We start from the raw sequence: 23134 nt of genomic DNA, 5'->3' as shown, positions 1-23134 counted from the left end.
TTGTTGTGCAAGTTGACATTGCAATGGTTATAAAATATAAAAAACACTTTACTGTGTAGCTCTGATAGACACACACACACACACACGCACACACACACACACTCTGCTAGGATGCACAGCCGTCATGCTAACGTGTGTCAGAAATGATGAGGTGTAAGTATAGCTACACTTTGTTTTGCGTGTACAAACACAGACAATCGCGCCTGGTAGATATGTCAACACAGACCCAACAGCAGCACACACACACACACACACACACACTGTGGTTTCCTAGCAGCAGAGTAGGTTTTGACATGCTGTCATGTAGCTGCTTCCGTTTGTCACCAATCAATCATGTACTGATTCCTGCCTCCTTCCTTCCTTCCTTTCCATCTCCTTTTTTAAATCCTTATTTCTCTTTTCTGTGTCTGTAGAGAAATACTTTGACATGAAGAAGAACCAGTGCAAAGATGCTCTGGACATCTATAAGAAATTCCTTTGCAGGATGACGAAGCTGTCGGAGTTCCTCAAAGTGGCCGAGGTATATTCACACACACACACACACACACACACACACACACACACACACACACACACACACACACACAATCAAAAATACGTGTGCAAACACACATCAGGAGTACATTTTTTTTCTAGCGTCGATTTTCTCAAATTTTACCCTCGAGCAACTCCTGTTTAAACGACCTTTTTTACCCTTTTTCCTCATAATTTCTCGTCTGTTTCTCGTCCCGACCAAATCCCCTAAACACGTATACTTACACACATCCTCAAACACCTCTTTGGTCGCCGTATATCCAACACAAAGACCCCATACTGTCGCAGTTTTTGCTCACACAGCTACTGTACCGTGAGCAGACAGCAGTACCCGACTTGCCCTCACTGCCCCACATTTGCTGTGCAGACACTTACACACATGCATGTGTGTGTGTGTGTGTGTATATATATATATATATATATATATATGTATATATATATATATATATATATATATATATACCCACCCAAAATAACCATAAGATGGAGGATGTGGTTTGGCGCTCCGTTAGCTCTGCTCCCCACACTCCTCCATCTAATCCTCTGTTCTCTCGCTCTCTTGCCCCTCTCCTCCTGACAAAGATGGATACTCGTGCGGCTCTTCCTCGCCCAGTGCCCACAGATCATCCCTCTTTCTCCCTCTCTCTCTCTCTCTCCTCCCGTGCCCTCTTTCTTCCCTCCCTCCTTTGTTTCAGCCGACTTGAAACAGTGAGAATCAGCTACTGTCTCATACATTGGTGGTTCACATTCTCTGCATTAATGTAAATGGTCCCAATCAAACCCCCTTTTGTCTTTTATAATTAGATTTTAAGGAGCGCTCTGGAAAATAATGCACGTGTTCTTTTACAGACAAAACAACAGCGCTTAGTTTAAAAAACAAAATGCATTCATTCAGCGAGTAAACGTATGATTTGCTCCTTTTGTACACTACACGTCTCGGACATTTTTCTGAAGCTTAACTCTGATCTGGAATCTGTTTGCTAAAAGTATTACATCAATCTAAATGATTACCCAGGCGACGCTGTCACCCCTAAAAGCATTTAGAGTATGTGTTGTTTGGACGCTCATTGTGATGAGACGTATATTATGTCCACAAGTTGACAACTTTCTCAGATTTTGCACAATGATGCACGTAAACAGGCTGCTGCACACGGCCTTTAGCTTGTTTACCGCCCACTGTTCTGCCCACAAGATGCTGTTGGAGTAAAACGAACATGAAATAATGGTTTTGATAGATTGGGCTCTTAATGGTCATTGTCCAATAATTAGATCTTTGAAATAATTTTCCATTATTTCCAAAATTATCCATTTGTTTGAATTTAGATGTGTAGAACATGTTTCATCCTCCAGAGATACAAAATCAAAACAGATTATGGCAGATGGATATGATTCAAAAATCGAATTGAATAAATGGTAAAAAATAAGAAAAACATACGGACAAATGGTCAAAGAAATGTGTCACGTTAGCATCACAATGTACCAGAAACGGTGGCTGTAGATTCCCTGCTCAGGTAGACGTTACTGCACAATATCTTTACATAGCGAATGGTTGCTTTCTGCTATATTAATGCTCTGAATGTTGGTTTGTTAAACAACCGCGGACATGTTTTAAAAGTCCAGGACTTAATGTTCTTTATCTGTGTCCCGACGAGTCACACCAACGTTACCTGTCTGAGTTCTTTTGGAGACGATCTTTGCGTAGCGATTTTTTTATTTTTTTTTTAAATGAATATGTTCAGTGTTGTCACATCATGAATCATCAGTCGCCATCGCCCGCCTTCCCTCATTGGTCAGACATATTTATCCCCGTCCAATCACCATCGTCATTCACTGTGAGGATTGGTCGGCTCCTCGGCCAATCCAGATGTCGACGAACCTTTCCTTGTTTATTTCTGTTGTCGTTTATGTTGACACTGCCACTGCATGAAGTAATGATTCCCCTGTTTTTTTTTTTTTTTTCTTTTTCTCATCTTCTTCTATTTTATTTTTTTACAAATGGACCCTGCTCTTCTTCTCCATTTTATCCCACCTACCTTTTTCCCTTTTTTTTATTTTTTATTTGTTTGTTTTTGACGACAGCAAGTTGGAATAGATCAGGGTGACATCCCAGATCTCTCACAGGTCAGTATACATCTCACCTTCCACTTCCTCTTCCCTCTCTATTTCTCATTCTCACCCCTTTTCTCGCCTTGTTTTTCTTCTGGCTTTTCCTTCTACATGTGGTTTCCTCGCTCCCTCTGGACGATCACCTTATTTCAACCCCCCATATATACGTGTGTTCCCCCTCTTAACAAGTGTTCACTCATTCTCTCTGCTTCACTCGCCACACGCACTCATTTCTTTTAATTTCAAACAACCATCTCGTCGGACCCGATCTCAGTCTAGGCAACTCCCCTCTGGTTTGATTGATTTCCTGCTTTCTCTTTCACTTCTAAACACTCATTATAGATCCAACGACAGGCTGAGGTATGTTAAATTGGCCTGCCTATCCACCGCACCATCAGCAGGCCTCCTGCAGGTTTCAACTGTGAACAATGAGCTCAGACCTTGGATCTACAAAAAAAATAATAATGATGATTGCAACAACAAAGGGCTTGAAAAACAACACAGCATCGCTACAAGGGAATAAACTACATTTCTCTTTTTTAATCGTCAAGGATCAATTTGCCATTTTATCTTATTGTGAATTCAAAGGAATCAGTTCAAGCTCTGTTTTCATCCTCCTAATGGTTTATGGGAGGAGCTGAGAGAGTCTCTAGATATCCACAGCAGAGCTTGTATATTTTAATCAGCCATTAAGAATTCAGCTTAAAGCAATACTTCACTCACAAAATGACAATTTGTACATCAGTTACTCTCCTCATGCTACCTTGAATTCTTAGAGGAAACATCGACACACTTTGGTTTAGCGTTAAAATGATTAGTTTGATTATTAGGACAGGAAACGTATCAACAATAAGGCTGTAACTAACGATTATTATCATTTATCAAGTCGTTTGATCTGTAAAATGTCAGAAATTATGAAAAATGTAACGACTTCCTAAAGCCCGAGGTAACGTCATTTAAATGTCTTGTTTAACAAACGGTCCAAAAGTCTACGATTCTGGAATCATGCTTCTCCAAAGATGCATGTACCTACGTGCAGAATGGGGCATTATGGGTAAACGCATGTTCACCTACGCCAACCAGGAGATCCACATCGAACACAGTTTCATCATCTCTGCTGTGCTTCAACACAGCGGTCCGACGACTCCACTTTTAGCGCCAGATGGAGAGCAAATTTCAGCCCCGAGTATCAGCAGACTGAGTTTAGGAAACTGGCACATTTCTCAATAATGACAATAATCATAAGTTACAGCCCTGCTTAGTTTTACAGTTCATTAAACTGCGGTTACTTTGCCACGCACTTGTATTGAAAAGCTGCCACTCTGTACGTGTTTACCGACAGATCTAACTGTTCACAGCCTCTGAACTTTAGTCGTGCATTAGTAAAAACACGGTGGTGGAGTGTGAAGCTGGAGGTTAACCGCATGTGGATTGACTGTGTGGGTGTTGAACTCATGAAGTAAAGCTGCAAAGTTAAATGGACGTTTCTCTTCTCCCCCCCGCCTGTCGCAGAAAACAAAAGGATCATACATTGTAGGTGGTGGGTTGCATACTGTACTGCTTACCCCCCCCCCCCCCCCCCCCCTGCATGAACACCCTGTACGCTCGCGTATGTGTGTGCGCCTCACACACTCCCAGGCATGCTCTTGTTTTGGTGCCGAGGACAATACATGTGTATCGGCCTCAGGTGGCTTGCTTGTAGCTCACGCACACACACACTGAGCTTCGGCACGACAAGCCAAAAGGCCGTGAAACCTCATGAATAAGAAAATGAAGCTTCACCTCTCCGCCCCTTCCATCTACATCTGCATGAAAGAATCCCTGCACCGGGTTTTTCTGACTGGCTCATTTTGAATTCCACCCTCCTCCTCAGATGTTGTTCTATTTCATATCTGTCACGCACAACATCGTTGCTTTCAACATGCGTGGAGGTGCTTTAATAGAGAACCACTCGAGCATTACAGCGTCATCATTAAGATAATTGAGGGAGGAGAAAGAGGGGGTTCTCTCTATCTTATTTTTCTTGGAGATGACTTCCTTCTACGTCTCCCTGCTTTAAAATGTCTTTAGCTAAAAGTTACACTCACAATATGTCAAAGAGACGAGGAGACCCAGCTGAATGAATGTGTGTGTGTGTCAGGGTTAATATTGACTGAGCACACACACTCTTTTCACCCATTCAGACCCCGCTGACAGCTAAAGATGGTCTCTTTCTCTTCTGCGAGTCGCTGTTTCTTTAACAACCAGGCAACAGTTGGGCAAGAACCCGCCGTACAGCCGACCGCAAAGCATTCAGAAGCCAAGAAACACTCTCAAAATATGTGTGTGTGTGTTTGCGTGCACGTCTGCAGCCCCGGCCGACAGCACACTTCACATTCTTGTGGATGGAGAGGCAGACGTGACGTTGTCATATTTTCTCACCGGAGGAATTTCCTCTCCTCTCTCCTGGGCCAGAAGCGAGCTGAACTATGTCTTCTCCCCGACGTGTTAACTTGCAGATGAGTGTAAAACAGACCCACTTAACAATGCAGCCGTCTCGCTCCCTTTTTTTCTTCCTCCCTCCTCCTGTTTTAACGAGGCCCCTAACGAGCGCCGAAGTCGTGTTCTGCAACGTGAACGATCGGAGGTGAATTTTTTGTTTTCTGTAGTCGCGTAGCAACAATCCCCAAGTAACCTGATCACTAAGTTGTACTCCGGAGCGGTGGAGCTCAAATATAATGCAGCTGCCTCATGCCGTCTTACAACAAAGAGACTCTTGGCCGAGTGATTAATAAACAGATTAGAGTTTAACGGTCGATCCCCTCGTGGGATACATGTGCACAGACACGGTTAGACAAGAGGCATGCTGACAACTCGAGGGTACACCCTGGCACTCGAGAGGTTAAACGCAGCAAAGGGAAGTTGAATGGAAAAAATCAGAACATGAACAAAACCGTCGCCCTCCGCTCATGTGAAGAAGTGGTGCAACCTCTCCTTCGCTCGCCACCTTTTTCCTCCTGCTCTTTGTTTTTCTTCAACCTCTTTTGTTCTCTCTCCCGCTCCCTCTCTCTCTCTCCCTCTCCCTCCCTCCTTTGAGTCTCCCGCTAACAGTGTGAGTGTTTGCTGCATGTTGCCATGGCTATTCTTGGAGCCTGATGCACTCTGTTACCTTCCTGTGAGACCAACTAACTCGTGTGCGTGTGTGTGTGTCTTTTTTGTGCCTATGAGAGAGAAAGTTAGAAAAGGATTCTCCAGAAGTTTGGCTTTCTTTTCTCATATTCATGTCTCTCTCTCAGGCCCCCAGCAGCCTCCTGGAGGCCTTGGAGCAGCACTTGGCCTCTCTGGAGGGCAAGAAGACTAAGGAGCTGAATGCCGACACCAGGTAGCCGTCGCTACCACGTATCACAACCAACCCCCTTTTAAAGACACATAAAAGGGTCAAAGCAGATTAAAATGGCTGCCTAAATCCATCTCCAAAATGCCTTTTGCAGAGCGTCCACCCTGTCCAGCGCCGTCTCATCTCTGTCCACCACCGGCATGTCCTTCAGCCGCATGGACGAGAAGGAGAAGCAGCAGGCCCTGGAGGAGGAGCAGGCCAGACTGCAGGCTCTTAAGGTAACAGATGATACACCTTTATGACAAATCGCCTCTGACTCGGTGCTGGAGCATCACAGCTATTAATAACAGCAGCATGTGAATTTGCGACATAATAAAAGGTTTGGATTGATTTGTGCAGGCAGATGACCAACTACCAGGAACCAGCGTCTGATAGTCTGTCTGGGGTCCATTTTTATTCAGTTTCCTTTTAGCTAAATTCTCTGAATTCCTTCTGGTAAACAGTTACGCTGTGTGTGTGTGTGTGTGTCCAGGGCTTTTATTGTGAAAGGTAAGAACAGAAGGAGGGTTGCTTTTGTCAAGGTTGAAAGGAGTAATAAAGTTTGCAGTCTTAGTTCAACCTACACATGCTGATGCCTTGAAGCGTGGCCTCTAACACCACATCCAATGTAGTAGATAATGCATTTTAAAAAAGAACAGAAATCCACGACCACGTTGTTTCTCCTGTCTGTCATGTTTCTCTTGTGTAACTGCATGTCTGTGCAAAGAACCAAAGTCCAGCGTGATGTTTGTGTGAGGACACGAGGCCAATCATGTTCATTCTTAAATGTTTTATAATGGTCGGCCTGTGAAGCACCTCGTATTGTCCTTTTTAATGCATCTTTTTAAAATCATTTTACTGTTAAATTTACATTATTTAGTCATGAAATGTGGGACTTGAGGAAACTAAACTAGATACACAAAATTCCTCGTACAAAACTAGACATCAAACTCTTTATAAACTTATTGTATAATTAAACCTTGTGAGGAAAAGTGTAAACCATGACAATAACTTAAACTGTCAGGCTAAATGTGTGCGTGCACAGATTTGACTTTAGATCATTTGAACTACAAAAACTCAATCACAGTAAGCTGAAAATGTGTGACTGCAGTCATTGACGTGGATTGAAGACCACGCTGTGACTGCTGGCAGAGCCACGGTCAACACTTGAGCTCTGACAAACTAAAATTGCTGTTGCCGATAGATTTCCCAGCAACTCTGCCGATCGCTGAACTCCAGTTGAGGATAAAGGCCAAGAGTCTCAGTGGCGAGCCGGGCCATAGAAAAAGTCAAGTGTAAAATGTGTTGACATTTCTTGCTCCGGCCCTGGAGGGGGGGGGTCCTGCCTTACAGCAAACTGTAATCGAGTAAGAGCAGTGAAGCTCCTAAAACACACACACAGCCGCTGTGTGTGTGTGTGTTAAGCGTGCTCCCATCCTGGCAGAGAAGACACAGTTTGTGTCTAGCAGTGTTGTCGGATCCGTGTGTGTACCAAGCGGCTGATTTGTGCGCCCGCCGGTGTGTGTGTGTGTGTGTGTGTGTGTGCGGGGTTGATTGGATTTTTTTAGTGCGCTGTTTACTCCGTGCCCTTGGTTGCCCTGTTTCTGCCGAGGTCCACTGATTACCTTTGGGTTCAGTTTGGAAGGAGGAGGGGAGATGAAGTGAGCGCTGGACATAACACAGCGAGGGTGAGCGGGGGGTCGTCCAGATACTCCAGTCCAGCTGTCTGCGCGCTCTGGTGTCCATATGGACTCGACACACTCACACACATCTCTAAAAAAAAAAAAAAAACCCACTCTGCTACTGTCCAGCTGGGGCCTCAACCCAAACAATAACATCGGCTCCCATTTGTTCCTCGGTACACGGTCGGAATACAAATGAAGAGGACTCGGGGCCCGGCGGAGGCTGGTACAGCAGGAGAGCCTCTTCATTATTCTGCTCCAAGTCCAAATCATTTTAAAGGGTGGACGAGGTTGTGAAGTCAATTGGGTCATTCCCATACCTTTTTTAAAGTTTAGGTTTGGAACTGAATTAAAACAGCTTTTTTTTTTTTGTCACGAGAAAACCAATGTGATTAGCCGTAAAGTTCTCACAGCTAATCGTCTGTCATTATACACACACACACTGTGTGTGCTGAATCCAGGAAGTCACAGGAGGACGGCACACCTTTAGAGCGCGTATGAGAATGTGTTTGTCTTATATTATGTTGAGTTTACTGGAAACAAAAGTCTCATTCATTTCCAATGGGAAGTGACTGTTTTAACCATTGATTTCCTGATTACATTGTGGTGTGTTTGTGTGTTTTCCAGGACCTGCGCCTGAAGGAGATGGGCATGCAGACTCCTCCCTCTGCCTCCCCCAGCAGCCAATCAATAGGCGGCGGCATCAGCAACAACAACCACATCACACAAACCCCAGAGTTGTTCAACTCCACGCTGTCTGCCAACAGGTACACACACACACACACACACACACACACCTGTTATATTGTTTGGATATTGAATATTGATCACAGATGGATAAATAGATACTTATATACATTATTGCTACAAAAACAGTCAGACGACGTATTTAACAGACACGTTGTTTTGCTTTGAACTTCTCAATATGAAGTACATGTTGGTTGCACAATGTAATGGCTGTTGAATAATTACACAATCAGCGTTTAGTTTGGTTCCCCATAACGTTCACTTTCACGATTCAATTCTGTCTGCCGCAAGTGTGTCAACCGTTGCCCAACCAGGAAGACGGGCAGCGCTTCTGTTTTCCCCGGCAGCTATTCCCAGTTAAAGAGTCTCAATCTGAAGCTCTTTGCAGTTTCTCCCGTAGTGGAAATGGCACCAAAAGTAACTGTGGAAAACCAAAATGCAGTGTGTGTCCTATTCCAATGAAAGTAGCACTAGCTCCAAAAGTGGCTAAAAGTCATACGCTCATTTGCATATCGGTGATGTCGTAGCACATTCATTTGCATAAAGCATTGGGAATTAATTACAATGTAATATATTTGAATTTATGTCTTCTTTTTTTACCCGGTGGTCTCAATAAGTCGCTAAATTTGTCGCTAGCAGCTCTGAGGAAAAACGGAAAGCGTTCCAAATTTCCACAATTAAGTGTCCGGTATGAAAAGAAGAATACTCTGCAGGCTGTTTTACATTTCTTCCCCAACTAAACGAACCCTCGTATCACACCAGTGACTGCTTCCAGCTGTAGCGGAGCAACGATAAGACTTTGTTCTCGATAATCAGAACCGAATTTATACTTGACATGCACACACCGTCACACGCTGCGAGTTTACTGCTCCAAACTGTTTTATTGCTCAGCGGAAGTTTTTTTTTACAGCCCTTCAGAGAGCGAGGATTAATCTTAATCTGTGACAAACGCACATCTTTAATGGTGACTTCAGCTATTTATGTGCTATTGATTAAATACTAATGCCGTCTGTCTTTCCGTACCTCTCTGTTCTGTCTCTCTTCGTCTTCTGGCGGACTTCTTCGCTCTCCGCCGTTCATCTCATCTTCCCATTGTCTCTCTTTTCTCTCACTGACTTTTCATCTATTTTATCTCTATCCTGCCACTTCTGTCTTTCTCCTTCTTCTCTCATTATCCCTCTTTCCTTCCTTCTCTCTCTCTCTCTTTCCCTCCTCAGTGTGCCCAATCTGAACAGCGACCTGTTTGATCTTCAGCCGGCCTTCATCCCCGCTGTGCAGAGCAATCCTTCAATCTCCACCGCCAACAGTGCCTGGGGAGGTGTGCTGCACACACACACACACACACACCTGCAGGTGCACACATGCAAATAAGACTTACATGCACGCACACTGATCAATTTATGTGAGTGTTTTGCATTCTGGGGGTTTTCTCCCTCCGGCCAGTCGTCCACATCTCTGCCCATCCATCTGTCTTTTTATGTGAACCATCCATCCTCCCGTCACCATTCCCTCCTCTCCTTCAGAAACTAATGTTGCATGACCCAGCCGGTGTCTTGCATAGACGCACATTTAAACAAGTTTCCGTGGGCGTCGGCGTTTACGTTGTGAGCACTCGCGGTAGTTTTGTGATAATGAATCCTGTAACCAATGAGATCCGACCGACCCCGCTCCTCGTTTTCTTCTTTGTCAGTGTGGGAAAATTGTGGCTGCGGCAGAAATGCTGAGCAACATCATCAGCTTTCACATATTAGCTTTGCTGTACTGGATACTTGACGCGACTCTCGCACAAAGCTACAGACAGCAGCCGGTTAGCCTAGCTTAGCATAAAGAATGGAAACGAGGGGAAACGGTTAGCCTGAATTCACCGAGCAGCTCCTCAAAAGCCCACCAATTAACACCTTGCATCTGTGCTTGTTTCCCGTGAAGTGGAAAACAAGAATCTGCCATTTTACGAGGGTTTGTGTGCTAAACTATTTCCTGCCTCGAGGAAGTTAATGTTCCTGGCCAAGAAATAGTTTGGTACATTTATTCTGTAAAAGACAATATTCCGACTGAGCCGTTAACATGGCTGCTAAAAAGGAATATTCCACTAATATCCCCCATAACATGCAGCATTATATACTCTGATTAACATAAAACACACCCATGACGTACGTCCTACAGCTACGCCTTTTAAATACCGTATTTTCCGCACTATAAGGCGCACTTAAAAGCCTTTAATTTTCTCAAAAAACGACAGTGCGCCTTGTAATCCGGAGCGCCTTATATATGGATCAATTGGTTAATTGGTTGATCCATACTGGTTGTACACGGCGCTCTGTCAAAATGTTTCAGTACGACTGGTAAACTACAAAGCCGCACCGCGGTAAACACCGGTACTGTGCTTACTCCTAGTCCAACACCACTTGTGTGTATAAAGACCCCAAAATGGCACCTTTCAAGAGACACGCTTACGACGCTATTCTATTCTATGCGACCTTATAATCCGGTGCGCCCTATATATAAAAACAGTTCTAAAATAGGCCATTCATTGAAGGTGCGCCTTATAATCCGGTGCGCTTTATAGTGCGGAAAATACGGTACCTTGAATTCCCCTTCCTGTTCCAGATGTACGATGCAAAAAAAGGCTGGTTGTAAACAAGCAAATGTGTCACACAGAAAAACAATTGAGACATTCTGAATGTGCTGTAAACGTGTCAAAAGAATGTCTTAATCTGAAAATGCAGCATTCAGAAAAAGGCCTAATTTAAAAGGAATGTGCTGTTTACGTGATCCATATCAAAATGATTATGGTCATATTGACAGTGTGCCTGTAGACGTAGTCCGTCTTGTGTTTCCTGAAAGGTTCGTTGTAACGATAGATGTCATCCTTGTGAGTTTCGTCTCGTATTCTCGTTTCGTGGACTCCACAAAGACAACGGCTCTCTGAGGCTTCAAGCCTTTAATCCCCAAACAGGGATGTGGATGGAGACAAAAGGTGCATTGCCGGATTTTCTCGTGCACGGGCTTAGCTCTCCTCTGAAAGCCTGACATTCCTGACAGCCTCCTTGGTAATCCCAAGTTACCAAGCAACAACAATGGCAGCACTCCAGAGACCGTAACGTCCACGTTCTTCGTCTAATTGGATTAGTTTAGCGGGGAGGTGGTGGAAAGCCATGATTTCCTAAACAGGCTAAAATCACAATCTGATGTTTGTATCTGCAGCTCTTTTAAATCTGTTGTCAGAGAGTCCCGGACGGTTATCTGGTGCGGCTTAAACATTCACATCTAACTGCATCCCTCAGGATTGGAGAACCAGCAGCAGCAGACCAGCGCAGCCATGACTGTAGATTTCGATGCTGTGTTTGGGAATAAGGCCGCGCCCAGTAACAACGGCCCACAACCTGCAGCCGGTAAAGCCAGCTCTGAAGACTAAAAACCTTTTTGACTCTGCTCGGCTAGCACGAGCGTAGCATTGAACTAACCCTCTGACCTGGGTGGGTGTTGGTAGCTTTACTAGCTCTGTCGCGTAGCCTGTTGTTCGAGTCTAACACTGTAGTGACGGTAACCCTTAATCCCAGAGACGAGGGATCAGTTAACTTTAAATTCAGTTGGATTGTCAAGTAACTTGATAAAGGAAAATACATCGAAACAGGAGACAAAGATCAGAAAAGATCATTTGTAGGTTTTTATTAAGAGTTTAACTTTGCTTCTTCCGGACTGTGTGAGTGTATTTTGATCAGATATAAGTGACGACATAAGATAACGACCCCGCAACTGTGATCAGATTTTGATTTAGATATTATTATTTTATATAATCCGTCAGAGCCCCGCCCACTTTAGGGCCTTTTAAAGATCACACATTGAACTAAAAGTTAACTGATCCCAGCTCTTGATTTCCCTCCGTGACTCGTCTTTTCTTTGAGGGTTCCTACACAGATCTGCAAATTCTACAAATATGAGCAATGAAACAAATCTTTTCCAGTTTATAAACCGACAGGAAAGTTGGCTAAATGCTATTAATTCTTTTTATGTTGGAGTTCTCCTTAGTATCATCAGTCATAAAATGATTCTGAGTAAAAGCAAAGGCATAGTGTCCAGTTATTTCCTGTGAATCTTTTGGCTTACATCATTTAATCCATTGAATAGATAGCGTGGAGGAACCCTCTCTCCACTATTACAGCTGCTCTTGTTGTGGTTTCCTGCCTGTTACGGTAACCGCTTCAGACTGATGGCTCTTAAGCGTCGCAGGTCTGGGACTTTGGCTCCGAGCTGCGTTATTGGCTTACTTTCCTTTAACCGCTCAGCAACTGACACAATCAATCTCTGTACTCCTCAAACCCCATTCGGGTCCTGAGACGCTCCTGCAGAGGATATCACGTGAGCGGCTATATACCTGCAGCCGTCGTAGAAAGACCAGAACCAAAGGAAAGCCTTCTGAAGCTAATTCTAGTTATTAAACTTAACTATTAAAAGCACAGCTAAATACTCACTAGCACACAAAATGTGTATTAATCCACTATATTCTTAAACAATCCGTTATTTCCAAAGTGAGGTCTCACTCTGGTCCGTTTTTACAGGTTCAAACATATCTTCTTGTCTTCATCCAGCCGAGTGTAGTTGTGTTTTTTTGTCACAGCCCATCAATTAGCGCTACTGGAGATTTGCCAGGATTAATCCACACCAGCAGTCGCTGCACATGTCGTTCAAACTCATCTGTGTGACTTAATGGAAACAGCACTATCACACAGAGCGAGATCACCAAGTATACAGCTGGAAAACCTTTCTTAGAAAACAACAAATGGACTCTGAAGCGGTTTCGTTTATTTCCTGGCAGAAATAGTGATTTTCACGGTATTGGTTGTTTGCACAGCTGCATCGTTGCTTCTTCAAACATTTCCCAGATAAAGCTTTTGTTTTCCAAATGTTTTGCAAGACTTCAGTGCAGATTTCTCTGGCTTGCTCTAATCTTTAACCCCGTTGAACTCTGCTGCTCTGCTCTGAAGTAACAGTTGGAGGCTTGCGGCCGCAGTGTGCAGCCCAGTTCTGGCTTTGGACGGACTAACTTCCTTCTATAAATAGAGCTCTTGTTGAAGCTGCCACTACAAATACCGATGCACCATCTGGCAGCATCTCACAAAAATCCCTGTGTGTGTGTGTGTGCGCGCAGCTACTGTACTGCATGTTTCCGTCTGCACACCGTCCACATGTGTCATTTTATGTCCGTGTTTGTAAAAGTCTGTTCACAAGTCGTCTGTCACTTTGCTTCATCCCATCTGTCTGCTACTGCTCCTCTGTTTTGTTTTGTTGTCGTTCACACCGTTTGCACACTCCTCCCTCCCTTTATTTCCTCCCTCTCTCCCTCTCTCCCTCTCCTTTGCCTCATCGTCTCCCGATCACACTTCACAAAGCAAGAATCACCCAGGCAACTCTTTTCCATCTGCTCTCCTCTTCCTCTTTGCTCTCCCGCCCGCCTCCTTCCTCTGCAAAGTCTCCAATTTGTTTTCCCCCACTTTTATCTGACTGCACAAGGAGTTGGAAGCGTAGTTGCTTCTGTTTAATATTGGATTTTTACAAACATTTTAAAGGCAGCGCACAATGTGTGATGTCTTCATAATGTGTTCTCAATTTTCCATCATCCATATCTATTGCCGTTGCAGTTATTCCTCTAAGGGATGCCTCTTTGTTTCTGTGTAAGACTGCTGACATTTTTCATTTAATTTGAGCAAATTAATATCTCTGTTAATGCCTTTGCTGTATCTGTTATTTCACCATTTTAACGTGTGTTGTCTCTGCTTGTATTTATGCCATTTAATTTTGTTATATTGAACTATTTACTGTCTCAATCTTTGCTCGTGCTCAACCTTCTTCTCTGTTAACACATGAAAGAAAGACTAACTGAAGGTTATTGAATATATTGTTATCGGCAAACTAATCAAGTTTCAGTGCTTTTAAGCTAAAGGCACAACAGCAATCTTACACGGTCAGACCGAGGGAGTCGGTGAGAGTTGATGCCGTCTCATTTGCGTAAAAGCTGCAGATTAAATCCACAGAGATGCACATGTGATGATAAACGTCACTCGTTTATCATCTGTTATGCATAAAAGGAGGATTGTGTTAGAATTAGATAAGTGTGTTCTTACATTCTTCCTTATTGTACTACAAGGACTAACTAGCTCCACACTGCACAACAATTATGATCATTTATTTCTCGTTGACGAAGGCTAGTTATGTCTTTGAATAGTGCTGCTGACGTGCCGTTCTTTAGACGGAGACGAGACGACGAGAGAGAAGGGGAAATGGTGAGACAAAAACATGACCAAAAAAAAAAAAGCTGAGGCCAGCTTGACGGTGATTTGTAGCTCGTCTAGTGTCACTGACTTGTAGCTCGTTGCTCGTAGTGAACAAAGAGCTGCAGGAATGAGTCCTAAAACCCGCACTTCTGGTTCCCTCGTCTCCAAGTTCATGGATTGATGGTTAGTCTGAAATCAAAGTGGTGTTAATTTATTAACACTATCTTGCTGAACAAAAGTATCATAAACCAGAGTTTAGTTTCTGCAATAATCCAAAATACAATGGGGAAAATCTCATTGTCTTTCTGTCTAGGGAACCAGTGCGATGCACAAATACTTCATCTCAGCAGCACTCTGTAGAATAAGGGGGTGGAGCTTCAGTTGCCTCATAATGATTTACTGCTATAATTATTCCTCTAAAGGATGCAGCTTTACTTCCGTTTCCTGTGGAAGATTGCTGACGTTGTGTATTTCTCATAATGCTTTTGCTTTATCTGGAATTAAGATTTTGTGATTGGCGACTCGCCAAAGGTCATAAAATCAATAGCAAAACAAAAGTGAGAATACTCTTCTTCCTTCATATCATATCCGTCCCTAAACATTATGCAAGCGTTGCGGCTCCTTCTGTAAAGATGCTGTCATATCTATGACAGCCGTTACTTTAACCAATAGATGACCCAGCATGTCTGAACAGGGCTTTAAGATATTCCAACTAAATAGTTTGTAAGTAACAGATTTCTCCCTCCCAGCGGTTTGTAATTGAACCCTTCGACATGGATTTACTTCCTCGCTTCCCTTTGATCTTAAATTCTATTGGCTGTCAAACCCTCTGCTGAAACACCTAAGCTAACACTGATAGCATTATCCCCCACAGTTCAATACGGCGCTCGCTTCATCGCCTCCATCTATCTGCTCCGTGGTTCGTGTGTGATCTACCGGGAGAGCTCGTCTCTCTTCTTCTCTCCCTTTCATCTCCTCCTCCTCTCTTCCCCTCTCGGTTCAGTTTAATTCAGCGGGCTTTACTGACACGGTGGTTTTAAGAAACAGAACAAAAATCACCCGCATTGCCAAAGTGTTTTATCACAGTGACGACAACTTGAGGAGTCAAGAGAAGTAAAAAGACTGTGGTTGCTTCTTCATTTTCCTTCTTTAACTTCCCTCTTCTTCTCTGTCGCCGTGTGCTTCTCCTCCTCTCCCTCCTTTTTTTCTCATCTGCTAAGCTAGCAGGAAAAGTGTTTTCTGAATCTCTTGTGTCAGCACCGCTGTCAGACCTGCACACCGCTTCCTAACTAAATATTATTCCTCCCTTTTTCTTTTTTTTTTGTTCTCCCCACATCAGTTGCCTCTCTTTCTTTTCCTCCTCCTCTGTGTTTCACAGGGACGCTGTAGGTTTACAGACGTCGTCTTGCATTCACGTCTCGTTCTCGTTTTGTTTTTTTACAGCTTTGTCACCTTTCATTTCATTTCTGCCACTAAAGAGAGGAAACAATAATACATATAATTACCTAAAAAATCTACCGCTTATCATGTTGTGTTTCCCTTTTTTTTCCTCGTCTTTTCTACCACTCGCCATGTTTCTCTCCCACCAAACACACACACACACACACTTAATAAACACACACACACAGTCACAAGTTTCCACCAGCAGAGTGATACCGAGCTATTAGCTGGATGAGTGCTGACATGGGGAGTTGTTAACAGACACACACATCCGCAAACACCAACACAGGAAATTACTCATTTGTCATTTGCACCTACCGGCCATGGGCTGCAACTTTACACAGTCTCTCCAACACACAAACACACATGCATGCATGTTCAAAACTAATCACTGTTGGGCGTAGGAGTGTGTACATGACGGCCACGAACAGATAAATCAATCATCTCTAGAACAAGTGCTGCGAGCTACTGAGTCAGGGATTACGGGCCGGCTGCTGATGGAACGAGGCTGCAGCGTGACTTTAATAAAAGAGCGGAGTCTCGGTCGAGTGTATCTGCTTTAAACGGGAAGCTCTGCCCGTGTAGGTAAACGCTGAAAATAGAGCAGGACGAATGCATTAACGGCAATGCTCGCAGTGAGATTTGATCGTTCGCACAGCTCAGCAATATTCTCAGATCAAAACCGTCCGGCGCTGCTTTCGTTAATGCGGTCGAATCGCGAGTGTAAAGTTTTGGGGGGGGAATTAGGCAGAAAGTTGAGTCGGCTCTCATTTAGATTCAGGACTTTTAATGCGTTTGAAATCGGTTGCTTCTGTTCTTTAACTCTCTTCACCTCGAGCGTGAGTTCCCCCCCTCACTGCTTCTTCACATTTTTCTGGCCACAGTTTGCAATTTGGTGAAACGGTAAAGAAACGGTACAGCGTGTATGCCATTTACAATTGCAGACTTTCTTTAAACAATGGGTCCTTGGGATTAAAGGGCCGGTGTGTAGGATTTAGTTGTGCCTACTGTAGAGGTGAGGTTGCAGATTGCAACCAACCAAATAGCTCTCTGCTCAAGCGTGTAGAGAACTAGGGTGGCCTTCAGGTAACGCAATAGGGCCTCTCCAGAGCCAGTGGTTGGTTTGTCCATTCTGGGCTACTGTAGAAACACGGCGGACTCTGTGAAGAGAACCCAGTCCCTGTAGATAAACACGCCTCATTCTACGCTAACGAAAACACAACAGTTATTAGTTTCAGGTGATTACACACTCATGAAAACATAGTTATCAATACTAAATTCCCTTTCTGCCTACACACCGAGCTAAGCATGTTACGTTAGCCACGGAGTGTTAAGTTCTCCAAATCTAATCGAGCGCAGGACTTTTATTGCAGATAAACACAATGTTAAATGCGTTTCTTAGTTTTATTGTGTTTTTAGGTTTATGAAAGACCTCCAGTGGAGACATTCAAAGCTTGACAGGAGAGCCGATTGTGCAATCACTGTTTTAATGCAAAGGGGGTTTACCGACTAATCTGACATACGTTTCTACTTTTACTTTCCTCTGTGTGTCTGTGTGGTGTGCTAACCCCTGCTCTGTCCATATGATGTTGTTACCAGCCAATCTTCTCTTAAATGTATCATAAATGTTATTTACATGCGTGAGTCTGCTTCTCCTTCAGGTTTCGATGCTCTAGGAGACCTGTTGAAGCCTACGATGCCCGCACACAACGCTCCTCTTCCTCCCCCTCAAATGGCCATCCATCACGGAGGAAAGCTGCTAGCCAACGACCTCGACTCCTCTCTGGCCAACCTCGTGGGCAGTGAGTGTCCAGATGCATGTGCACGCGTAGCTGAATGTGTCGACATAAACGGTTGAACTTTTATGTAATTGGACACTGACATCATATTTCTTATGCATTCTGTCCTATTGACTGTGCATGCAGATACAAGGACGCACACCGTTATATAAAGACACACAGAATACTAAAACACCGGTCGCTTTCACATGTTTTTTTTAAAGAAAACAAAACCTCTCTTCATGTAGAATTTCAAACAAACACGTGAATGTTGATAACTAGTGAAAAGATTGATGTCGGGGAACAAAGATGAAGGGAAGTCGGAGAGAGAGAGAGATAAACATTTCCTCTCTTTTAACTGTGATCGCTCATTTTCTCTCCGTTTCCTCAGATCTGCAGTTCGGCGGGACCCCGGCCAAGAAGTAAGTGTCTTTGAGTTGTGATGATACCGTTTCAATGTTGTGCCTGTAGTCCAGGCTGGAGGATTTATGCACTGACAAAACAAATGCGCCTCACTGTTGTACTTAACTCAACTGTTGCCAGCATCCCTACCTTCAGTCTGCCAACACATAAACTTCCACTACTAAAAGTCAAGTTTAATTTATTATTAAGTATTCAGTCGCTTTTAACTCCTCGGGTTTGCGATGAAGTGCTTCTGTAGAATGTTAAAGGCAAGAGACTGCAAGTACGGCAGAAACATGAATAGGAGTCTTTGTGCAGCAGAGTTGTTGCTCTTTAAAAACCACGATGCGCCTCAGAGGGGGGAAATAAAGAATAAGAATAATCTCCAAGTAAATCTTCAGCATTTTTATCTTCCAAGACGTGAGTTTTCTGCTGTTTTTGAACCGGCCCTGAGGTCGAGCGGGTTAGGATGACGCTGTGTTTGTTTGGTTGCGCTGTTCGTCCCTCTTCAGGCCAGATATGCAGTGGAACCAGAGCGGAGAGAAGAAGCTGACGGGAGGCCATAACTGGCAGAATAAGACCATGTCGACCACACAGTGGGGCCCGGCGCCCATGGCCCCACAGCCCATGCCTGTACAACACGTGGTAAGGAGACAGAAACTCACACTGAACACGAAGACGCACGAAAAACAAAAGACTCGTTTGAGTCGTGTGGTGCGGTAAAACCTGAGAGTTTGCCCTAAAAGAATCCATCAAGGTGTCTGAAAGTTTATTACAACTTGGATCTTATTTTGATGAATAAAGCCAAAACTACTAAAAATAAGAGCCAAGTTGTAATAGACCAGAAGTATCCTTAATGAGAATCAATCAAGGTGTCTGTAAATCCCGGAAACGTCTCGAAAAGTCAAATAGCTTCAAGTGTTTAATTAATTCTTTAATATGTTCTGACTTGTTTTGTATTAAAGGAATAGTTTGTGGGAAATACACGTATTTCTTGACGAGTGTTGGATAAGAAGATCAGTAACTCTCGTGTCGGTCCATAAAACATGGCGCTACAGCCAACAGCCTGTTAGCTTAGCACAAACACTTGAAACAGATGGAAACAACTAGCCTGGCTCTGTAAATCCAGCTACCAGCTCACTAATTAACACGTCACGTCTTGTGTGTTTAACCCGTACAAACAATTCATGATTTTTCAGGGGGTTACATTATTTGCCGGACTGTTTCCTGGCTTCACTTAGCTTAGCATAGCTTAGCATGCAGACTTTAAACAGTTTGAAACGGCTAGCTTGGATCCGTCCAATGCTAACAAAATCTGCCTACCAGACATGAGAGTGATATCAATGTTCTCGTCTAACACTCAACAGAAAGAAAACGTCACAAAAATACAACTTTGCCTGCGAGAAATCAGTGTGGCTGCACAGAACGAGCTGTTTTTAAGTTTTGGAAGTGTTGGTTAACCTGAAAAATACTTGCAGACACCTCGCTATTCAAATACAGGATCTAAGATCTGTGTGCATGGGAATGTTTTGCACTTCTATGTTCCGTATATAGATGGAAGTGTTGGTCATGTGAGTGCATTGTGTTGGTGCAGTATATAGCTGCCTGTGCATGCTGTGTGTGTGTGTGTGTGTGTGTGTGTGTGTGCGTGCTGATCTTGGCAGCTCCTGATTGGCCTCCTGATCTCCGGACAGCCGTTTCTGGCTGACGAGGACAAACTGTCACTAACCCTCCGCTTCCTCTCTTTCTCCCTTTCCTCCCCCTCCATATATCTATTTATTTTTCTCTCTCTCTCTCCTTTCCTTCCTTCTTCCCTCCTCACCCCTGCTGTCATTCCTTCTCTCCTTCCCGTGCCGCTCCTCCTCTTCATGCATTCTGTTTTGTTTTTTTGCACCGTCATCCGCTCGTCTTCCTTCCCCTCTTCGTCCGTTTTATCACGTCTCTGTTTTGCGTTGTCATCTGCTCGTCCTGTTTTCGACCGCACTGCCTTTGACATCTGCCCGGCCGTATTCTGACCCCTCATACTTTAAAAAACAAAAATGTGCTTAACTTGCTTCTGTTGGTCTTCCATCTTTGCCTACGTTGTGGTTTCTTTCTTTTCCCTTCCACGCTCCTCTGTTCTTCTCATTTACCTTCTCTTGGTACCTTTTTCTTTGCTTCCCTCTTTCATCATCTCCTCATTTTCTTGGCTTTTCTCCCCCCCCCTCACGTTGTCACGTTCTCTCATCCTCTCCCCTCTCCCGTCCCTCTCCATCTTTCTCTCCGTCTGTCTTTTGTCTCTTTTCCTTGTTGCGTCCTGATGCAGAATGGAATGTTCTATACTAGTTATGTAAGTACTTATCCCTGTTTAGTAAAAACGTCTCAATGACTTCTCAGTGACTCCTGTAATGTGCTTTCAACCCTCTCGCTGTCTCCCACTTTCCTCTGTCTCCTCTTTCTTTCTTGTGTTCTTTGGAGAGACGTATTAACCCTCTCACCTCTGTGCTACAGGCTAATGATCTGTGCTAGTTATGTAAGCACCAACATATAAACTGTGATACCAGGAAGTCAGAGGACGGTGCTACTTTTGTCCTCCTGTTACTTTCCTTTTGATATCGGGTCTAGCCTTGTTTGTCTCTTGTACATCTTCCTGATGCCATGTTGTTGTTTTTTTTAACCAAAAGTGACACGAGAGGGTGAAGCTAAGTACAACCGACCCCTGAATAAGACTATTAACTTTCATGAAGTGAAAACACACTGTGAAAGAGTTAAAGTTTCACTTCTAAAACACAGACAACTCCCAGACTGGCCAATGCCGTGGTAGCGACCTGTCAATCACCGTGTAGCCCTGCCCTAAAGCATCCCCTGCTTTATGGTCTGTGTGACTCTAAATGGACCATAATGTACTAAATGAACATCATGCTGTATTGAAGAAGACTTGAAACTAGAGATTGAGACCATAAACTCATGTTTACAATGTTTACTGAGGTAATAAATCAAGAGAGAAGTAGAGTCATTTTCTCATAGACTTCTATACAACCAGAGGAGTCGCCCCCTGGTGGACAGCAGAGAGAATGCAGCTTTAAAGTACTTCTGCATTAGCTTCATTTTTCAGACCCGGACGTTGATTCTAATACCAAGAATTGCCTGTGAATCCTGATATATCTTATCACTCCAAAACAAACTAAGATGTATTTTCCCATCTTATATGGTACAAGAGTTATGTGGTACTGCTGACAACATTGTGTTGTCAGCAGTGAACTGAAGGGGAGAATATTAATAGAACTGCTCAATAGTGTCACGGAGAAATAAAACTCATTGTCTCTGTGAATATACACGCCTCAAAAACAGCAACTATATCCTCCAAAAGCCGTAACATGATAAATAAGTCATGTGGTGATATATATAAGACATCGCAGGTAGCGGGGAAGCGAATAAGTAGGGTGTCATGCATGATAAGTGAAACTCCCACATCTGAGGTTCTCGCCAGGAGGGCAAAGTTGCAACGGTCTGCGATCTCTGAATACTTGAAAATGTCAGCCAGAAATCCTGCAAAGCCTTTTTATTTTAACCTTCACTTGAACAAGCAGAGTTCTGACTTTGCAGAGAGAGTAAAAGAAAGAAGAGAGAGGGAGGCGGGAAAGGGAACAGCAGAAGTTCACCTCTGAGAAGTCTGGATTAAGGATGCAATGAAAAGATTTAAATAGAAAGCGAACACACAGGTAGGAAAGGAGGGAGGACCTGCTGGAGGGAAAGGAGAGAGGGTGAGCGTAAAAAGACAGATTCAAGACAAACTGTAAAGCATTCTGCGTCAAGGGCCAACAGATAGACATAAATACAGATGGAGACGCTGCAGCGCTGCATGAACAGCGGCTCGTCTGCTCGGGTTTCTCTCTCGTACATCTTCTTGTCACGCTTAAATAAATAAAATAACGTGTCATTTGGCGCAAGGAACGGTGAGAGCCGTCCGACTCGGACAGATTGTTTGTGCTTCAGGTGCAGATCAAAGTAAAGTCCGTTAAATCTTTCATCGCGGTAGCTGTCTCTACATCCACGGCTACACTGCAAACAGTAGCTGCTAATAACTAATTCGTCATGCTTTAAATTGTGGCCGTTTGCCTAAATGTAAACAAATATAAGCTAAATAATGACATATTCTGTACCGATTATTGAGCTTGTTTTTATTAAAAGACACTTAAGTCATCTAGAATACAGTAAGCTACATTTATACTGCGATGTTTAAACATTGATTTAAACTTCTGTAACCAACTGAACTGATACATGACAGTTTTTGACCGTAATTAAAAAGGACAGAAAATGTTTAATTAATTACTGTTTTGCACACTGTGTGTCAGAAGTCAGGTTGAGCTCAAAGGTTTATAAAATACTGTAAGACCAGAATGTGCTATTTGTTAACAGCATCGACTAAGTAGCACTTAAAGAAGAACGCTGGTGTAGTTTAATTATTCCATAATGTAATCCATCATTTTAGGTGAGACTGTGAAGCTAATGCACGTGCAGCTGCAGACTGGAAGCACGTTTAACACCTCTGTAATGATTGAGGCGTTATGAAGTCATGTTAGGAAAGAAATGCCTCAGTTGTCCCGTTTACAATGATGGATTGGGGTCTGTGAAGGCAGCAGCGTGTTTCTGCAAGCTGTTGTTTAATGCGTTTTATTTACAAACGGTGTGAGGCCGCGACTTCCTGGTGAGCAGGACGACCCTGTGGATTTGATGTGTGGAGCGGAGGGTTGGGGCTTAAACGCTGTCCCATCGAGCCGCCCCCTTTTTAAAGCGGCGGTAATGATCGCTCCCAGCGGGGTTCCCCTAAGTACCTCT

At 43.6% G+C, this 23134-nt stretch overlaps 1 protein-coding gene across 8 annotated transcripts in view; it reads left to right on the top strand.

Moving 5' to 3' along the window:
- LOC142950767 (phosphatidylinositol-binding clathrin assembly protein) overlaps nt 1–23134 on the top strand; it is a 59359-nt gene that overhangs the window by 30119 nt on the left and 6106 nt on the right. For 5 of the 8 annotated variants that reach the window (XM_076092376.1, XM_076092375.1, XM_076092378.1 and 2 more), the window contains 10 exons: nt 414–520; nt 2614–2655; nt 5916–6001; nt 6111–6234; nt 8305–8444; nt 9642–9742; nt 11709–11816; nt 17798–17938; nt 18306–18336; nt 18814–18961. In XM_076092376.1, coding sequence (XP_075948491.1) covers nt 414–520; nt 2614–2655; nt 5916–6001; nt 6111–6234; nt 8305–8444; nt 9642–9742; nt 11709–11816; nt 17798–17938; nt 18306–18336; nt 18814–18961 — 1028 coding nt within the window. Of the gene's footprint in view, nt 1–413; nt 521–2613; nt 2656–5915; nt 6002–6110; nt 6235–8304; nt 8445–9641; nt 9743–11708; nt 11817–17797; nt 17939–18305; nt 18341–18813; nt 18962–23134 lie in introns of those variants that run through there. The other 3 variants (XM_076092377.1, XM_076092379.1, XM_076092383.1) reach the window with 3 other exon arrangements.

The sequence above is a fragment of the Anarhichas minor genome, unplaced genomic scaffold (genome assembly GCF_050575085.1).
Source record: "Anarhichas minor isolate MPS153535 unplaced genomic scaffold, ASM5057508v1 ptg000016l, whole genome shotgun sequence".
Classification (NCBI taxonomy): domain Eukaryota; kingdom Metazoa; phylum Chordata; class Actinopteri; order Perciformes; family Anarhichadidae; genus Anarhichas; species Anarhichas minor.
The sequence above is the reverse complement of the archived record's forward strand: the minus strand, read 5'-3'. Positions and strand labels throughout refer to the sequence as shown.